Source organism: Protopterus annectens, chromosome 10.part0 (assembly GCF_019279795.1).
Source record: "Protopterus annectens isolate FY-2018-M chromosome 10.part0, PAN1.0, whole genome shotgun sequence".
Lineage (NCBI taxonomy): Eukaryota > Metazoa > Chordata > Ceratodontiformes > Protopteridae > Protopterus > Protopterus annectens.
This window is the reverse complement of record NC_056744.1, coordinates 1,623,248,680-1,623,270,168: the sequence shown is the minus strand read 5'-3', so window position 1 is coordinate 1,623,270,168 and position 21,489 is coordinate 1,623,248,680. Positions and strand designations below refer to the sequence as shown.

The window sequence follows — 21,489 nt, the reverse complement described above, 5'->3', positions numbered from 1 at the left end:
TAACTATAGCCTTCTTATAGCTACTTTACACCTTCTCTTACCTGAAGACCTATGGAGGGAATTTATGTTGATACTACCTGACTGTTTCTACCCATATTCACATAGTCAGGGTTACATATGTGCACTGATACTGTATGTGTGTGTGTGTGTGCTACTGCTATACTCTGCCTTGATTTCTATTGGTCACCCTGGTTGTTGGTAGCAGGGACTGGTAGCTGTGACAGCATGACACTTTTGAACATTTCTTGGGGGAGACCACTTGGTGTATGTACTTATCTTGCTGTCATTTGCAGCCTTGGGGTTGGACTGTGGGTGTTGGACACAGTATAACTACAGCCTTCTTATAGCTACTTTACACCTTCTCTTACCTGAAGACCTGTGGAGGGAATTTATGTTGACACTACCTGACTGTTTCTACACATATTCACAAAATCCTAGTTGAAATTATGCATACAGCTTACTACCACTCCCAGGATTTGAACCGTGGGTGTTTCTGCTAAAATATACAAGTCTGTGTTTCATCAGAACATGCTATTAAGAAACTGCTGCCTTTTTTTTAATGCTTTCTGTCTAATTCTCTCTTGGTTGTACAATCTGATGTTGTGATTACAGCATTCTTAAATATAGATTCTTATACACACCTTTTGACATAGCACAGTGTGGAAAACAGTGGTTAACACTACATTACTATTCTGATATCAGATCTTCGTGCATGAAACATTTCAAGTCATACAATACCAGAGTAAACACAACCAGTCTGGGGTTTTCACTTTTATTGACAAGTACTTACACTTTTATTGATATATAACCTGTATGTCACTATTACTCTCCTACTGGCTTCTTCAGTCATTAAAAATCATACCCGTTTTTAAATACTTCAAGGTGACATTCTACTAAGTTTTGTTTATTTGCCCTAAATAATACCAGCTAGATTGTTACTCACCAGCCTCATGATGCAGCCTTAGCAGCCTGCTGGTGTGGGCTTCCAAGTTCACAGCCCTCTCATCTGCAGCTGTACAGAAGATAAGAAAAAACATTTATGCATACCTATCCATCACTTACACAGGCTGGACTTTGGAGAACACTTATTTTGACTAATACTTACACACGGCTGGAGCATTCCCTGCCCGGGCATCAGGACCCACTAGTCCAAAAGGTCCGTCTTCCTCCACTTCAAGTCAGCAAAGTGGTGCCAGACCTGCTCACCAGTCCGAGGGATGCCAGTGGCAGTGGTGAGATCTCAGGCAATATGGTCCCAGGTCTCAGCTTTGTATTGGGAGCCCTGGTACTGGTTCTGCAGCAGTCACCCTTCATGGTCTTTAATGAGGAATCCAACCATGACCCTGGACTCCTGAATGCCCTAGCACTGTGCCCAAAAGTGCACATCTTCACCTACACCAGCCATAGTGCCTACAGTGGGGAACAACAACTGGTTATGAGCTGTATTCCCACCTGCAAGGTTTAAATAGGGCTAATTTCCCACCCTTTGCCGTGATTGGACAGTTTTGAAACTGCTAAGCTAAGCACCGGGCAAACCCGCTTAGCAAAGATAGCCATTGCTTAAAGGGGTAGATGTTAAGCCCTGCTTATCAGTGTGCAAATCCGCTTAGCTATGCTAAATCTTGCTTAAACTTTAAATTTCACTGACACCACACATTTGGGGCTGCTACACTACCCTGGTTAACATATACATGATAATATTCACTACCTATTAATGAAAAATACATTTTAGTTGTGTTTCACATATGAAAATGTATGGACTACTGTGGGGCTCGAACCATGACTAATTGCATGTTAGGCAAATGCTCTAACTGCTACACTATTCCAGTTTCACTGTTTGTACTCTGTATATTTCTATTTAACTTCTTTAGATGTTTAAACTCTGCTATGCTGTATGACAGGCAATCCTGCACAGCTACACTTAATCTTCATTGCACACAGGAAAAAAAAATAAGAAATATATTTTAAATACTGCTGTTAGAAACTTAGAACATTGATAGACTAGAATACAAGCTTTCGGGATGTACCCTTCCTCAGTTATCAAAGATAACTGAGGAAGGGTACATCCTGAAAGCCTTTATCCTGTTTAATAAATCAAGTGCTTCTACTTTTGTGAGTCTTTTTTTCTATTGGAAATTGCAATTTTGTTCCTGGTGGTTTACTACAGTTGATTCGTTGATTTCAACATTGATAGAATAACAGGCTTTACATTAGCATGTATTTTGCAAGGGGTATGCAGTATGTCATGCTGCCGTTTTACCAGACTGCACTTCTTTTCTGGTGTATGGTGCACACATATATGGCAGAATGTGTACATTCTGCCATATATGTGTGTTTTTCTGAGGTAGGCTGTCTGTTATTTTCTCCACAGACACTAAAGTGTCCATGGGGACTTTCATTCATTTTACATTGCCATTCGGCAATTCTCAAGTGCAGGGGGCATGTGTATTGTGAGAGCATTGCCCTCAGACAGACCCCCTGCGCTTGTACACACAGACCATGTTTGTTTAAGACTAGAGCAGTGCACCTTCATGAATTTGCAAGGCGAGCTGCTGCTCTGCACGGACATGGTCGGCACCATGTTATTCTTGCACGTAATCTTCGTGAATCCCAGGGACTGTAATTTTACCTGCAATTTCTAACAATTAAAATAATGAAACATAGAGGCAGCTTAACTCTGGAAATATTAAAAATAGGTGAAGTCAGATGACAACATAATATAGCATGATACATTAGTTGTAGAGAAACTACGAATGTATTGTCTCGTTTAAGATTGTGCAGGAAAGTAATTGGGAAAGTGAAAATAGTTAAGGGGAATAGTTTGACTGTTACAAGGGGTATTAGTTTTGTATACATGAAGAGAGAGGGGATGAAACTGTGACAGAGAGCAGCAGTGAGATAATGGTTGATCTAATTAGAGGGAAAAAGAGAATGCATCTTGTCACGTAGAGTCCATGGTTAAGCTAATTTATGTAAACGAATTTTCTCCTTGTGGTTTAGTGAGTATGGAGAAAAAGGAGAAGTTGAAAAGACAAGTATTTGAGAAAAGGTAGCAGGTGTGGCCATGAATGTTTTTCTAGCTGGCAAAAACTTAATTGAATATAAAGGGATGTGAGTATGGAAAGGAAAAATACAGTTAGTCAAACCATATTGAATAATTCTATCTGATATCTCTGGAATTCTTCTTAATCATCAAACATTCATGCAGAAATTTAATGACAAAGCAGGAACTTATTAACAAAACAAAATAACAATATTATTAAATAAGACAAAATTGGTGAATAATTTAGATGAGCTGTAAACAATTTTACAGAGAATGCAATTTGATATGAACACAGTGATAAAATAGTAAAACAGACTGACAGAGAGGGGTTCAGGGAAGTAAATACTGTGTGAAGAAATATCCAGAGAATTGTTATGGCTAGGCTTGTATAGGCCATAGGGCTGATAGCCTAGTACCAACCTATGGACCTATGAACCTATGAACAAAGAGCAGCAGTACTCACAGAATGGTCAAACGATATGTGCCCATGGACTGTCAAAAGGGGGTTGATGCTCACAGACTGCCCAAAGTATGATGCATTAGCACCAGTTTTATATTGTTCCAACATGGAAAGTCCAACCTTCACTGAACTGTAAAGATCCAGCAACAAAGTAACAGAGCAATTAGAACATCCATGACGTAGGGCACATTTTGAAAAAAAGTCCCAAGAATGTTTTTGTCATAGAAAGTCCATAGTGGAGGGTCTTTGCCCCTACTTTAAGTGCTGTCCAATCCTTTGTTGACATTTGGATCGAACTTTTGATGATGCAGCTGCAGTGATGACCAGAAAAATGAGGTTTTCAGATTTTGTCACTAATGCAGTTTATTAAAACCTATATGAATTCTGCTTTATTTATTTATTCTTTGTTGACCAGCTTAGTTCAGTAGACTAGTAGCTTCTTTTCAGGGGACGTTTGGCCAGGGCATCAGGGAACTTCTCCTACTCTTTTAAAGGTACAGTGGAATCTTTGACATCCACCTTACTTAGCACAAACTCAGGCAGATGGGGCCTCAGCTTAATATCTCATCCAAAAGATGTCACAGTCAGGGGTGCAGAACCCTCCTTATGCTGCACTGCAGGGGGGGCCCCAGTTTAATATCTCATCAAAAAGATGTCACAGTCAGGGGTGCAGAACCCTCCTTATGCTGCACTGCAGGGGGGGCCTCAGTTTAATATCTCATCCAAAAGATGTCACAGTCAGGGGTGCAGAACCCTCCTTATGCTGCACTGCAGGGGGGGCCTCAGTTTAATATCTCATCCAAAAGATGATACACTCAAGGGTGCAGCACCCCTTTATAATGCACTACAGTGTCAGCAATTGATCTACTTGGCATGGGAGTAGAACCCCCAGCCTTCTGCACCAAAAGTATGTGCTATCTGTTGTGTTACTGATACTAATCAAAGATGCATCAGCTTCTGCAGATGATTCAACTTCTACTTCATGGAAAGTTTTGGACAAAAAAGTTTAATTTTTGCTCATTAACTTCACAAATAACATTTGGACACAACAAGTTTACTGTCATCTTTCTTGTATGTTTCTTACTTGAACTGATGACTTGGTTATACCTGGCCCAGTTCATAAACTGAGAAATGATACCATTTAGGAAAACAGGCACAATCATATATTGAAAAAGGTTTTAAAAAAAACACACTAAACACTCTGGTGCCTCGGCACACAGCCTTCCAGGAGTAATACAAACACTCAAATGTAAAACCTCTTATATAATCCATTAATCAGCACTAATTACATAACAATTGTTTCCAATTAATTTCAAGATTTACACCTACAGGCAACAAAGTATCATACTTTAAAATATAAATAGATTCTTTATAGAGTAGTTTCTCTTTAACACTGCATATTTCACCAACTTGTACATATATTTATTCCAAAACACAACCCTTTAATAGAGAAAGTCACTATTGTGTTTTTCTTTAAAATGCATAGCTATGTTGCTTTCAATTTTATTCTTTTTTATGTCCCTAATATGTTCTTGGAATCTGATTTTAAATTTTTTTTTGCTTCTTTTGCCCCCATTTATGCCAACTTGCTGATGGCCCTTTTCGAATTAGAGTATCTGTACAAGCACAGTTTTGTGTGTGCCATGTTATTGGTTACTATATATACACAGATGGTTTCATTTTTATATGTAAAGGTGATGAAAATCACATCAGTAGCTTCCATCGAGAATTAGAGAAAAATATATATGGCTTAGGTTTTGATGGAATACAGTATGGTAAAAAAGTGAATTTTTTGGATTTAGTCTTAGAGGGTATGGACAATGGTAATATAGGAACATCTGTCCATAGGAAATTTGCAAATAGTAATCATTTTCTACATGGAGGTAGTTTTCATCCAAAACATCTTTTGGAATTTCTTCCTTATGGAGAGTTCTTTAGAATTGATAAAATTTGTAATAACTGGGATGATTTTGTGGTGGAATGTATAAGTACGTTTAAAATGTTCATTGGTAGAAGCTATAAATATGATATAGTAAAAAATCTTTGTATAGGGTAGTCTCACAGAGAATAGGGGTGGGAGCCCAACTTAAAAACATTAGTGTAAAAATAAGGTTCATAACATGAATATAAATGAAATGAAGGAGAAAGTGTATTTTGTATCAGTTTGTAATAGTCTTAGTAGTGAGATAAGTAATATATTAAGTAGTTGTTGGGAATTTCTGATTAAAGATGGTAAACTTGGTAATCTTGTCACTAATTACCGTTTTATTTCCCACAGACGGGGCAAAAGTTTAAAAGACTTTTTAACTTCTATTCTTTTTAGTTCTCCTGATGAAAGGGTTTATTTAAATCCATCTTTAATGGGCACTTTTCCATGTGGAGAATGCAGTGGATGTTGTAATGTTGTCCCTAGTTTTGGTAAAATAAATGGTGTCCATTTTTCCCCTTCTGACAGATTTTCTTGTGACAGCGAGAGCATTATACATGCCCTAAGGTATCCTTGCAATTTGTATTATATAGGGGAATGCAAAAGGAAATTTAAAATCAGATTCCAAGAACATATTAGGGACATATAAAAAGTATAAAATTGAAAGCAACATAGCTATGCATTTTAAAGAAAAACACAACAGTGACTTTCTCTATTAAAGGTTTGTGTTTTGGAATAAATATATGTACAAGTTGGTGAAATATGCAGTGCTAAAGAGAAACTACTCTATAAATAATCTATTTATATTTTAAAGTATGATACTTTGTTGCCTGTAGGTTTAAATTTGGAAATTAATTGGAAACAATTGTTATGTAATTAGTGCTGATTAATGGATTATATAAGAGGTTCTACATTTGAGTGTTTGTATTACTCCTGGAAGGCTGTGTGCCGAGACGCCAGAGTGTTTAGTGTGTGAGTTGAATCATATATTAAACTCAGTTCAAGAAATCCATTTTATACTGCTCAGTGCTTTAAGACTCCGAGTACTGCAGCTTAGTTCACGTTATTAGTTTGTATTACACTTTATAGTGTGAGTTAACGTGAGTTAACACTGATATTCCGAGCAGGACAGCGATATGCAGTTACCTGTATGAACTCTGAATATTTAAGTTATATTGCAGTATAGAGCATCAGCTGTTCAGCAACATGTTATGGGTCTATATTATAATCTCAAAGGTTTAAAACTTCGAATCACTAAAGATAGAACTTTAGTGATCGAAGTCTTAAACTATCGAAACCAAAAAAGATTAAAAAAAAAAACACTAAATAGTGTGTAGGCAGGGGGCAAGCTCCCCTGTGCCTCCACACCCCCCTACTTAAATATACCAACTCCGCGAATGCACTACATTGAAGTAAACGGAAATCTCCCCCTACGGAGATTTTCAGTTTAAACGTTTGATGTAGTGCGCTTTTGGTATTCTCATGTTGACAATATCGTATTCGATATTGTCAGGCTTCGAGATTTTAATATAGACCCACATGTTATAACATTACATATTTGACTATACAACTGTAAATCTTATTACACTGCCCTAAATAATATGACATTAAAAAGCTAATATCATTCTAATACTTGCATGCTATTTTGATGGTGGTGACATAGCCATCAGTGGTTGCCACAGTTATTCTTTAAATTGTGTTGCAAGCAGTGCAGAATTTATGGAACTTAGGTTTCATGATAACTCAAATAGCATTTGTCCCCTAGTAAACCATTATGTACCTTTCAACCTACAGAAAAAAAAACGACAGGACATCACACTAATATGTTTCAGCCCACAAAAATAAACACTTTAAGAACATTAAAGAACATTTGTGAGACTGAATATTGCAAGTACATTCTACACTTAACAAGATATGGTGATACCAAACCTGATACTTTAATCTAAAACAAATATTTTCTTAGGAATTCTGGAAAATAATCTTTCATAAATGGTTTGAAATGTTACTATTTTTCATTAAATTATACATGCTAAATAATGCATTATGATGCATTATGATCATCAAGCAGTGAGCATAAAATCATAAAGATAATGTCTACGATAGAATGTGGCAACTTATCTGTGACTAACTGTTTGGTCAATCTCATTAATCAATAGCTCTGACTTATGTATGAATTAAAACAGAGTTCCAAATGCACATCCTCAGTGGCCAAAAGTCAGGACACCAAAATCCAAGTATATTTTATGTGTGTGTGTGTGTGTGTGTGTGTGTGTGTGTGTGTGTGTGTGTGTGTGTGTGTGTGTGTGTGTGTGTGTATGGGTCTGGTTCAGTTCGCTGAAAGCCCATTTCACCGAATATTATTTCAGCAAGACCAAATCGCCAAAAGCACATTTTGCCGAAAACTCATTTTGCTGAATTTCATTTCACCAAAAATAGTAGTAGCAGTGTATGTGCCCTTTTCCCACTGTAGTGCGATCCTGGAGTTAGAATATATAGTTGGGGAATGTGTGGGGGGCACAGCCCCTCACACTGGGGTGTGTGGAGGCTGTAGCCCCCCCCCACCTAGCGTGTTTTAAACTATGCAGTTTCTGTTAAGAGGGTAAGTACTTTTTAATCAGACTAGGTAGGGGCTATGCCTCCCAACCCCCCCCAACTACATATATATATATATCTATATATATATATATATATATATATATATATATACATACATATATATATATAGATATGTGTGTGTATATATATATATATATATATATATATATATATATATATATATATATATATATATATATATATATATAGAGTCTGATTAAAAAGTACTTACCCACTTAACAGAAACTGCATAGTTTAAAACAAGCTAGGTGGAGGGCTATGCCTCTCACACCCCCCAATGTGGGGGTCTGTGCCCCCCCACTCCCCAACTATATATTCTAACTCCAGGATTTTACTACAGTGGGGAAAAGGGCATATACACTGCCACTATCATTTTTGGTGAAATGAAATTCGGCGAAATGAGTGTTCGGAGAAATGTGCTTTCATCGATTTGGTCTTGGTGACATGAAATTCAGTGAAATGTGCTTTCGGTGAAATGAACCAGCTCCAGATATATATATATATATATATATATATATATATATATATATATATATATATATATACGGGTCCCCTTTATAACGTCAACCTGCCATTTCATCGACGTTCAAAACAGCGAGATGAAAAATATCAGAATTTTACAATCACGAACTCCAGGAACATCATATTTCCTCTCCAGGAAAGTAACCACTTGGCCATCATGATGGAGTTTGCTCTTTCTCCACTGTAGTGCGATCTCAGAGTTGGTATGTTTAAGTAGGGTGGGTGTGGAGGGCAAAGTCCCCCACTTCGGTGGGTGTAATTTGTTTCTGTTTGTGATGTTATCATTGGTGGTCAAGTGGTTACTTTCCCAGAGAGGAAATACGATGTTCCAGGAGTCCGTGATTATAAACTTCTGATGTTTTTGTCTCGCTGTTTTGAACATCGATGAAATGGTAAGTTGACATTTTAAAGTAGACCCATACATACACAAGTGATCCTGACCACACATGACAACATGGTAGTGTATATTGTCTGGGTTCTCCAGGTGGTAGTTTAGCTTTAACAGTTCTTCCTATGCATTCAGGTCTCAGTGCACCTGAACTATCTTTAATCAATCTGTCCAAACTATAACATGATCTTTACCACAAGCAGTCAATCAGTCTTTGTCTGGTTATCATTGTACTATCAAACGCTTCTAGTCTCCAGAGAAAACTGCAACATTATCCTTAAGAAGCATATGGGGTCGCTTAGCTGCAATCTGATCCTGACCAAATTTTCTGAATTTTATTCCTTCCTTATGCACATTTATTTTCCATGTATGCCTGTCTCTCAAAGGGGATATGGAGTCATGATGCATCCTGTTCTCCCAAGTGAGATAGTATATGCTTCTGTAAGCCTGAGTGCCAACCATCAGGTGTGTACTTAATCCTTTCAGGACATACCCTGCTTGAATGCAACCAGTGAGTTATCCTGCAGTGCAAAGGGACAGTCTTCCTCTTCCTACCACTTCTTCCCAAAGCAGGAGATATCAGGGTACCAGAACTCTGCTTTGCCAGCTGAAGGTGAAAATCCAGATTCCTGAACTATAGTTACCCTAAAACTGTAGTATCAAAAAAAAAAAAAAAAAAAAATAGAGACACAAAAATCACACAAAAAACAAAAGAGGAAGGATGAAAACAGATGAAGGTAGACTACAGATACTGCCATTAACTTGGTATCATGTACCAGGCCCTGCGGGGCCCTAACCCATGTTGTTTTAACAGTTAGGGTTAAGTGAGAAAAATGCCAAGTCATGTTACTATCTAAGCCTAGAGAAATCAAGAAGTTCTTAAAATCTGCAGTAAATCAGTGTGTGTGTATATGCGTGTGTGTGGGGGGGCTGCAGTCAGAAATGAAGTATGGCTCCATGTAAATGGGAGTTATGGCTGTACCCACAAAAGAAACCTGCAGCACAAAGAGTAACACTGAATTAACCAGTAAATCATGCTTTCCTCACCTGTGGCAGCAAACTGAAGCACAGAACAGGTCTTCAGAAGGCATTCATTTTTACACCACCAGTGAACTCAAGTCCATTTCAATAACTGCACAGAAAGCCGAACCGTGTGGTTGTGAGAAACTAAAAAAAATGTTTTTGCTGAGCTGTTATTTCTATGTGTATATTTTTGATTTGATTTGCTGGGACCTCAAATCTTGAAGCTAGATTTCCTTATTTATTTTTTCCATATCTAGCCTGAATATTCGTAAGACTGACAGCTTGACAGTGTATGATGGGGATGACCTCACTGCCCGCATTCTCGGACAGTACATGGGTGTTCATCAGCGCCTGCAGCTGTACTCCTCAGCAGCCGATGTCGCAATTCAGTTCCAGTCTGATGCAAATGATCCATTCTTTGGCATGAGCCAGGGGTTCATCATACATTTCAAAGGTAAGACTTACTAAACTACAGTCTGAGTCCAGGCACAGCAGAAAGTCACCCTGCAAATGTAGTTAGTTAGCACACTAATCAATTGAATGTCTGACCTGCTGTACTTGGGCACTCAGACTCTGAATAATGATACAATGCTGTTCTATGGAATTGAACTTGGTGCTTTCAGAGCTGTGGGTTTAAACATCACTAGTAATATCTGCTGATGTTCAGTTTAGTGTACTATAAGGCTGTTCATTTGACCACCAATTCAACAATGTACTGGGTGTTGACACTATCCTACTTATAGCCTGAGAAGATGACTTCAGGTGGCACCGGATGCTGCTGTGTTTATGCTGTTGAAATCTGAGACTGCTTGAATCACTAGCTTGAATCACAGTGACCCACTGTGCAAATGGGTTGATTATGCAATGCTATGGAGCTGCAAGTTTAAATTTAGGTGTTTCAGTGTTATTTTGTTACTTTTTTAACTAAGTAATCATGCTAAACTTAAACTATGTTTACCTACCTACATATGTCTCAAAAGGGAAGAGAAAACTGAATGTCAGACTTATAGGATACATAGTATAGAGCTGTACAAAAAGGACAACTCCGTGATGTAGACAGGATACTGAACTGCACTTCTGGTGACCTAGTTTCAATCTTTAAACCCATATCCAAAAAACACCTTGGGGGATGGAATGGGAGAATGAGTGGCCAAGTTATCTATCTTGGGGTAGGGTACCAGTTGCTTCAGTAATGCCAAAACATGGAGGCACGCACAGACACACACATACACACACACACACACACACACACACACACACACACACACACTGAAGTAGAGCTGCAGCATTAGCCAGCTCACTTCTGCTCCACTGCTGTCCTTGCCAATAGTGCTGAAGGATATACTGCACTAATGACCTGAGCATGGAATGGTTAACTCATGGACAATGGCTGTTTGGAGTCTGCTACAGATGCACCATTACATGTGGCATTCTGGCTGAAGACAGGTGGTAGTATGGGCTTGTAACAAATGAGGGCAGCTAAAAAAAATACATGTGTGACAGGCAAATGGGAGAGTTACTTAGGAGTCTAGGAGACATCAAGTACGGTACATTACAGCAAATGTATAAAAACAAAAAAAAAATGGTTACAACAATGTACAACATGAGGATATTTATTGCACATGCACCACACTTTATACGTGTGTGTGTGTGTGTGTGTGTGTGTGTGTGTGTGTGTGTGTGTGTGTGTGTGTGTGTGTGTGTGTGTGTGTATCTGACATCAAGTACGGTACAAAAACAAAGCAGTGATACAGATGTTATATTAAAATAGATATACAGTATGTAAAAAGCAAACTAGTCCAGTTAATCAGTCAAGGTCACAAATGTATTTGGGGTCCAACAGCAGTGGAACAAACATTACAGCAAATGTACAAAAACAATGTACAACATGAGGATATTTATTGCACATGCACCACACTTTATACGTGTGTGTGTGTGTGTGTGTGTGTGTGTGTGTGTGTGTGTGTGTGTGTGTGTGTGTGTATCTGACATCAAGTACGGTACAAAAACAAAGCAGTGATACAGATGCTATATTAAAATAGATATACAGTATGTAAAAAGCAAACTAGTCCAATTGATCAGTCAAGGTCATAAACAGTGGAATAAACATTACAGCAAATGTATAAAAACAAAATGGTTAAAAAGATCCAATTTAGCTTGTACAACATGAGGATATTTATTGTCACATGCACCACACTATACGTGTGTGTGTGTGTGTGTGTGTGTGTCTGTGTGTGTGTGTGTGTGTGTGTGTGTGTGTGTGTGTGTGTGTGTGTGTGTGTGAGTGTGTGTGTGTGTGTGTGTGTGTGTGTGTGTGCACGCGTATGTACCTGTGTGCGTGCTCATTTGTGTTTGTTTTATATATAGTTCACTTTTAACTTGCTGAAACCATGCCAGATTCAGAAAATAGTTCACTTAAATCTAAGAACAAACAATACACTGAGTCATAAGACATGATTTAATCATATCGAATGCTTCTGTCTTACTTTCTCAGGAGATCTTTCGAGCTGACCGTTCACTGAAGTTAAAATTAAATATTGTTGCTTTAAAAATGTGATCGCATCTGGCTAATTACAAACATGAAAGAATTAGAATGAAAAAGTGGAATACAAAACACACTATGCAATGAATAAATAACCACACATTTAAAAAAGAAATGGAACAAAATTGCTGTCAAATCATAGGGAGTACTAAATAAAAGCTTTCAGTTTAGCTGCCTGAAAATTATATTATACTCTTGATTGAGACTTACTCAGTAATGCCTAGAGAAATAGTGGTATTTAATTGTACTTGCCATTCTGATTCAAGCAAAGTTGACAAATCACCCCCCCCAATTCATAGCTGGGTCTATATTATATATTCAAAGTTTCAAAACTTCGAACCTCATATGTTCGACAACATATGAGTAAAGTTTGAAATATCAAAAATATAATAAAAACATTTTTTAAAAAAAAATTACCTCAATGCTCTGAACAGGGGGGCAAGCCCCCCTGCACCCCCCCCAGGTGGAGGGCTGTGACCCCCTCACAATCCCCCTACTTAAATATACCAACTCCGAGATTACACTTCAGTGCAGAAAAGGGAAATTTTCCCATTCTGTGCCGTACGGACCCGTTGCTTTTCACCTTCGAACTTTTTAAAGTTCGATCATATGGTGTCGACCATATGACATTCGAACTTTAAAACATTTGAATAATTAATAGGGGCCCTCCATATCTATACCATCTGTGATAAAAAAATTAAATTTGCAAACTCAGTCACAAGCAGCTGAATACCAAAGTAAGGTGTTTTTGCATTCTTTCTTATGGCTTGGAAATGCTTATGTAATTTTGATATAACATTCTCTCTCTCTTTCGTCCACATAAATTGCATTACAGTTGTTGCACAAAACCAAATAGGCCATCCTAACTGCGGTACAATTTGAGTTTTTTGGACGGTACTCCTGTCATAACTCATAAGCCTTATATAGGGCTAACATTTATAGATATCTGTACTGATGTCCAAATCTGCAGGCATGTGTACCCAGTTATTTGTGTGCAATAATGTTAAAATGTGTAACATCATTCACTAAAATAGTCCTAATATTTATGTCTTTTTATAAGCAAAAGTGAATGATTGCCGGCCATCTGAACATGTCATTATGGCTTTTCATAATATTCAGATTAATGCACTAAACACTTCCACTTTCACTGGGCTCATTGCTGTAATTTAATGTAAATGCGTGATTTCTGTTCACATAGTGCACTGTCTGCATCATTTTACTGGCAGTGCTCTTAAATGCTATTTGTGTCATTAATGCTATAACGTAAAATGGGGGGGGGGCATTACAAAGTATTTTAACTGCACTGCGTATTGTTTTCTCCTCCCTGGGGATTGTACCCTCTGCCTACAAAAAACTGAGACTGAAAGTTCTAGCAAGAAACATGTTGTTATCTGGCACTAATTTGGAAATTCTTACTGCTTAATCTTTAATAATGTTCATTTTGAACATATAATAAAAACATTTTTAAAAAACATTTACCTCAACGCTTCTAGTTTCATGGAGGCATGCAGGTAAGCATTGCTAAGAGTTAGTTTACATAACACAGTGAAAGTGATTCACCTATTTAAAACATCCTTCCTTCAATTATTATATAAAAATTTAATGATCCCTTTGGACCGTTTTGCAGTGAACTTCAAGAAAGAAGTGGTAGAGATTACAAATTCAGTAAACTTTTTTTCAGTTCTTTACTTTTGCCATCCCAGATAAAAATGAAAGCATTGATGCACCAAGAATAAAATACATTTTTAAAGTGATTTAAACAAATTTTCCCCGTTTTTTTTTTTTAAGAATGGTATTGGTATAGAGGTGTGAATATTAGCTCTACATGATAGTTACTGCTGATGTGACACCTTAACCCCAAGTTAAAAAATGGGGAAAAGGGGCTATGGGTGGATGTTGGTATAGAGAGGGGTAAAAGCAGTACCATTGTTACTCCAGTCTTTTGTTGATGGTAAACTTTGTTGCACTAAAACAATATGAAACACAAGTTCCAATGCCCAGCAAAAAGCCTCTCAGTTTCTATACCATGAATATGGGGCATCCCCACATATTCTAATCCTCAAATTCAGCAGTGACCAATAAAATGTCCACTTTTAATGACATTTCTATACCATGAGTATGGGGCATCCCCACATATTCTAATCCTCAAATTTAGCAGTGACCAATAAAACGTCTACTTTTCATGACATTTCTATACCATGAGTATGGGGCATCCCCACATATTCTAATCCTCAAATTCAGCAGTGACCAGTAAAATGTCCACTTTTAATGACATTTCTATACCATGAATATGGGGCATCCCCACATATTCTAATCCTCAAATTCAGCAGTGACACACACACACACACACACACACACACACACACACACACACACACACACACACACACCCACACACACACGCACACTATGTAGTAAAGTACGTAATTTAACACTTGCAGATCACCTCATAGAGGATTATGAAGGGGTTGCTGATCATAATCTTTTTATTATGTATTTGAGTCATGGATTTAAAAAAATTTGCTCTCAAGGTGAATCTTGGAATCCACGTTGAGAACACATTATTAAAGGAGACCCAATCATAATTTTTTGCAGTGTATGGAGAGTTATTTGTGCCATGTTCTACTGGGAACAGGGAAAAAACACTGTGTTTTATCAACTTTCAAAACTGCAAGGCACTTAGGAAGCACTTTTAGAAAGACAGTGTAATACAGTCTATGTTCACACTGATTTAGCCCTGCCTCTCTACTGTCCAAAATTTTCACAGAATGTCCAGAATATTGACTCATATGTTTGGTCTGTTCCTCATAAAATCTTGTTTTTGAACAAATCACAGAATAACTGAAGTCACTAAATAGTGATATAGATTTGAGTTTTAGACTTCGCATCCTTTAGAAAATGCAGGCAAACACACACCATGTTATTCTAAGTTTATAAGAGGAAGTCAGGCAGGGACATGTTACCAGTATGGACAGCGGGCAGGAACAAATATGTTTTTTATTCTTCCACTGTTTTTGCTGGTCAGTATAGGCAGATTTGAGTGCTTAACATGAGACCTGACTTTTTAACACATTAAGCATGAGCTGCTTAACTTTTGTTAAGGTTGGGTCTAGCACTATAATAGATCTTAACTCATTAGTGTTTTTCCGAATATCAGAGAGTAATCACTGCTCTCCATGCACTACATTTATGTCATTTTCTGGATTATGATGCCCACTTGTGTAGTATATACTTTTAATCCCTTAGAGAGGTATTGTTTAAGTAAAAAGATAAACCAAAAGAGTGCATTCAAAAGCAACATATAGACGAAGAGATTCATAGCTGAACAGACCAAAAAGTGTAGCTTTACATTGTTAAATAGTGGCATACCAGGGAGCATAGTGGCCAAATCCCTACCCCTCCATGCATATAGGCCAAAATTCAAAAAGGTAAAAAAGTAATTGTTGTCTGGAAAGGTGGAACTCAACCACAAAATATATATCATCATTATATTTAAGGGTGAACCTCCTAATGTTAAAGTCATTACATTAACTTTATTAGTAAAAAAATCAAGGCACTTTAAATTGCAATGATGCGAATAAGCATGGGCTGCATCATTAACAGTAACGCCCCTAACCACAGAACACTTAATGGTCATCTCTACATCCTTATGGAAATCCCTGCTAAACCTAAGGTTTCTTTTAGAAGAAGTAGAAACACTTCCGATTATTTAATAAATGGCCATTTTGTTAAACCTTCATACATACCATTTGTGGGTCTTCAACAACAAAAATACTCAGAAAGATAGATGAGATAAAAGCGATGTGCAGTATCAGAACAGACCAGGCTCTATTGTATGCTATCACAAATAATAAACAAAAAATATTAGCACAGGCAGAAAAACTTAGATGATATGCAGATAAATATAGAGGAAAAGTACAAAATAAGCAATTTATTGATGACCTAAAAATGTTTTATAGCGAATTGGGGAAACAAGACAAAATAAATTGAAACACCACCAAAAAAGAAGAAATAGATACAATTTGGAGAAATATGTATGAAGATCCTGTGGAACATAACAAAGATGCTGAATGGATAGAAGAAGTAAAAGAAAGAATAAGAAGTTTAAATGTACAGGATACGAAATGGGATGAAGTAATGGTTAGAGAGATTGAAACAAAGTTAAGAAGAGCTCCTAATTGTAAAACCCCAGGCCCAGATGCAGTACCTAACTTCTGGCTAAAAGTAATAACACCTTTACATGAAGATCGAGCCATGAGTAAGAACTACTTATATGTGCACCCCAATAAGACACCAACCTGGTTAACAACAGGAAAACAGTACTGCTACTTAAGAGTGAACCTGCAAGCTGTCCTAAAAACTATAGTCCAATAACTTGCCTTCTGACGATGTATAAACTATATACTGCAATTGATGTCAACAAAGTTTATAGTCATTTGGAAGAAAACTCAATCATGGCAATAGAACAAAAAGGTAACAGAAGAATGTCATATGGAACAAAGGATCATTTGTTGTTAAATAACATTATAATGGAGAACTGTAAAAAGGGGAAGAATCCAAGTATTACATGAATAGACTGTAAAAAAATCATTTGGATAAAAGAGTGCTTAAAAATGTATAAGATACACCCTACACTGATTGATTACATTACAGTGACCATTAAACAGTGGCAGACCACTTTGCTATTAAGCCATGATAAAGGACACACTATTATCCCAGGGATAAAAATTCAAAGGAGGATTTTCCAGGGTGACTCTTTGTCACCGCTGCTCTTTTGCCTTGCACTTAAGCCATTAAGCTGTCTACTTAACATGTTAGGTCATTGCTACAGTTTGGCTTCCAGAAAACAACAAAGTGTAAAGATTCTCATCTTCTTTTCATGGTTGATTTAAAACTGTATAGTTCATCAGATGCAGTTGATATAAGAATGTCCTTTGGTATTGATAAATGCACAAAAGCAACCTTTAAAGCAGGAAAGCTGCAGCACCAAGAAAACATCAGCCTGGGACAGGAATGTGATACAGAAGAACTTGAGCAAGGGGGAGTGTATAAAAATTTGGGAATTGATGAAGGATCAACAGTAAGACATGAACAAATGTCAATAAAACTTAGTAAGGAATATTTTAGAAGGCTAAAATTAATACTGAAAACAGTACTGACATTTAGGAACAAAACCCAAGCTATAAACCAATTTGTTATTCCTGTCCTAACCTATAGTTTTGCAGTGATTCACTGACCTAAAAGGTGTTGGATCAGTTGGACAGGAAAACAAGAAGGATGCTTCATGCTTATCAAATAATTTATAAAAATCAGTGCATACCAAGACTGTATATTTCCCTTTCTGAAGGAGGTATGGGCCTCCTTGAAATTGATTACATGTATAGATCTGCAATTGTAGGACTGAAGACACATCTGCTGACTCAAAAACCCAAACATAGTGAAAATTTTAAAGCACGAGGAGAATAAATCTAAGATGACTTCCCTGCTTAGTTTAGCAGAAACATCTGTGTCAGGTGGGAATGGAAATCAAACCAGAAGTAGATGAAGATCAGGCAGCAACTGAACATACCAAAACAAAAAAAAAGAAAAAAATATAAGGTGAAGGATCAGATGAGAAGGCAAGAAATGTGGAAAATGCATAAATATAGTTCTAAGTATAGAAAACTCTTGGAAGAACCTCATGTTGATCTGGGTCGAATGCCGAAATGGTTAAGGAGAGGTGAATTTAAAGCAAAAGATGAAAGGTTAATATTGGCAGTCCAACATACACATTGATTTACAAAGTCCATTGAACATGTGGGAGAAACAGACAAATCTAGGTTTTGTAAAACCAAATTGGTAACAGTCACATTGTTGCTGGTTGTGATATCCTAATGGCAGAAAGACTGTGTACTGAAAGGCATAATAATGTGACAAGACTGTTACATTAGGGATTGTGCAAACATTATAATACTAGTTGAAAAACATTGGAAATATGAGCCACAAATCATTATAGAAAATGATGAAGTTTATATCACATGAGATCACCCGTTACCAACAGTTCCAAAAATAGATGCGAGAAAACCAGAAATAGTAGTCCATAAAAAGAAGACAAAAGTAGCATCAATCTTTGAAAATGCTACACCTAGTGACTCCAGTGTCTTATGTACAGAGAGACACAAAGTCATAAAATACCAAGATTTGGAGGCAGAAATGAGGGTAATGTGGAAGAAGGATATCCAGACATTTACAACAGGAGTAGGAGCTTAGATATGTTACTGATACATGTAATTCCATATGAATTGCAGAAGGAGTCATTACTGGGCACATTATGGGTGCTGCGAAGAGCACTTCTGGCTGACATCAAAGATCAAAACAATACTAATTTCATGAACTTCAATCATACTTTGACTTAGGAATGGGGTCCATTCCCGTCATGGTATTCGAAACCCAAAAGACTTGAAGAATTAAAAAAAAAAAAAAATCACTCCAATTACCACAAGTTTGCTGGCCCGCTAAATATTTCACCATATGGTAGGCTTCAAATGGTGAGGGGAGCAGCTAGAACCATGAAGACAACCGAGAGGGATACAGAATTTTCTATATTGTCTAGTTCCCACATTACCATTATGACTAAATAAAGATAAATCCAATTAATGAATTTGTATGTGAGGAATCTCAGAAATTAAATTAATTCCAAACATATTGTGTAAATCCATCATAAAATCATAAACCCGTCTTTATTACCTAACAAAGCAATAATAAATTATCAGTGAAGCAAAAATAAGACATGACCGATTTGCTAGAAAAAAAATTGTGACAATATATTTTTTCAGCTTCAAAAAGGCCCAATAGTAAATTGACATAAGCAGGGTTAATGGAGCAAACATTGCCTGGCCACATATTAGTTGGTAAAGTGTCCCATCAAAAATAAAATAGATTTTAGACAAATATTTGTAACCTGAATAATGTAGTTAGATAGGGAGGTATAAGGCAAAAAATAATCCAGAGCCTGTATACTGTGACCATGTTTTATTGGAGTATAGAGGCTAACTATATAAGTAGCTATCCAATATATATTATTTTCCTAATTAACATTCTGCAGTCCTTCCAGACATTGTGGAGAATTAGCTTTAAACACTGGACAAATACAGGGCTATTATCAGAGCATGAGCAGTGCTTTCAGTTATAACCGTTCACCTTTTCTTCTACAGAGGTGGTCCGCAATGATACGTGTCCTGATCTGCAAGAGATCCAGTTTGGGCGGAAAACCCCCTCTCACCCTGATCTCATTCGTGGTACAGTGGTGACCTATCAGTGTGACCCAGGCTATGACATCATTGGTTCTGACATCATCACATGCCAGTGGGATCTATCATGGAGTAACACCCCACCAACCTGTGAGAAAAGTGAGTATTTTTTTATAATAATACCACATATTAATTTTTGGTTTGTTTGTGTTTTAGTATACATCAGTGCAGTGCTAAAATATGTTTATGAATCTGTTGCTTCATGGTCATAATACCATGGTGTTAATTTCTGGATTACTCTGTTACATTACTGATTTCCTTTCCTCTACCCCCCCCCCCCCAAAAAAAAAGAAAACACGTTCTAGAAGTTTGACCATAGATCAGTAAATCACCCTCAAAGACCTGGCAGAGAAATTAATGCTCTGGACCCATAGGTTCATAGATTGGTACTAGGCTATCGGCCCTAGGGCCTATACAAGCCTAGCCATAACAATTCCCTGGCTGTTTCTTCCCACAATATTTACATCCTTGGACCCCTGTCCAGCAGGGTGCCTGACATAATCCCCGGGGTGAATTTCCTAGCTCCCATCCAATCGCCAAGGTTCCTTTTGAAGAGGGCCAAAGAGGTGCTCTGCTTGACATGTATGGGCAGTCTATTCCAGAGTCTAGGGAGTCTCTGGGTCAGGAACCTATCCCTCCAGCATGTTTTGTTCATTGTGATGACAAGGTTTATATCCCTGGAGCATGTGGCTCTGAGGGATTGGGATTTCTTTAAGTGTAGGATGTCCAACAGCTCTGGGTTTGACATGGCCTTGTATGCTAAGCAGATCGTCTCTGAGTAGACAATATGTGACAGAGTATAGTTGGAGTTTTTTTAGATGGTCAGCATAGGGCATCTGCTTTAGGCCTGTAATTCTTTTAGTGGGGTATTTCTACGGCCTTTCCAGTTGTTGCAGATGTCTTGAGAGGTACATACCAAATGGGGCATTGTATTCTATAATGGGTCTAATGAGGGATGAGTACAGGGGGACAATGACCTCCTTTTTTCTGGATGAAAAGCCCTTAGTGATGAGGTGTGCCACATAGAAGGATTTCCTGACTGTTGTGGCGATGTGGTTATCAAAGGTGAGACCACTGTCCACCTGTTACCAGCTACTCTGTATCTTTGTTGGTCGATCTTGTATTGATTGGCACTCATGATGCTGTTAGAATGCAAAATTCTACCTGAAGCTGCAAGTATCTCCTAGCATCTGCCATTTGCACCTTTTTACCCAAGTCATAAAAGTCCATTCGGAATGTATTGCTTCCATAGTGATGCCTTAAGCTCATTATACAGATAAAGCAAAGGGCAAGACTAGTGAGAGGACTGGCTGGGTAGTGAGGAGCTGTTGTTTATTCCCAGATGTCCCAGGTTCAAGTCTCAAACCTAAAAATCAGGTTCTGTTTAGTGAAACAATTTTCCCTCACTTATCTTGACAAATATCTCTTGCTGCTATAGAAGGAAAAGTATGCTTTTGCTATGCAACTGCCATCCAGTGATCTGTGAAAGAGATATGATACTTGGAAAAGGAAATACAGTGCCGCTATGGTAAATTATCTCAGAGTATATTAATTGGAGACTGCTCTAAATATATCTTGCAACTTGTTTGTCCAGTGCATAATAGAATTCCCAGAATACCTTGCAACTGATTTCAGAGTAGGGCTGCAGTAGTTAAGAACTTAGCAGCATACAGTCCATA

At 37.5% G+C, this 21,489-nt stretch overlaps 1 protein-coding gene across 1 annotated transcript in view; it reads left to right on the top strand.

Moving 5' to 3' along the window:
* The window catches only part of SEZ6L2 (seizure related 6 homolog like 2), a 616,191-nt gene that overhangs the window by 496,016 nt on the left and 98,686 nt on the right, over positions 1-21,489 (top strand). Inside the window, exons 11-12 of the mRNA XM_044086316.1 lie at positions 10,237-10,433; positions 19,715-19,909. Coding sequence (XP_043942251.1) covers positions 10,237-10,433; positions 19,715-19,909 — 392 coding nt within the window. The remainder of the gene's footprint in view (positions 1-10,236; positions 10,434-19,714; positions 19,910-21,489) is intronic.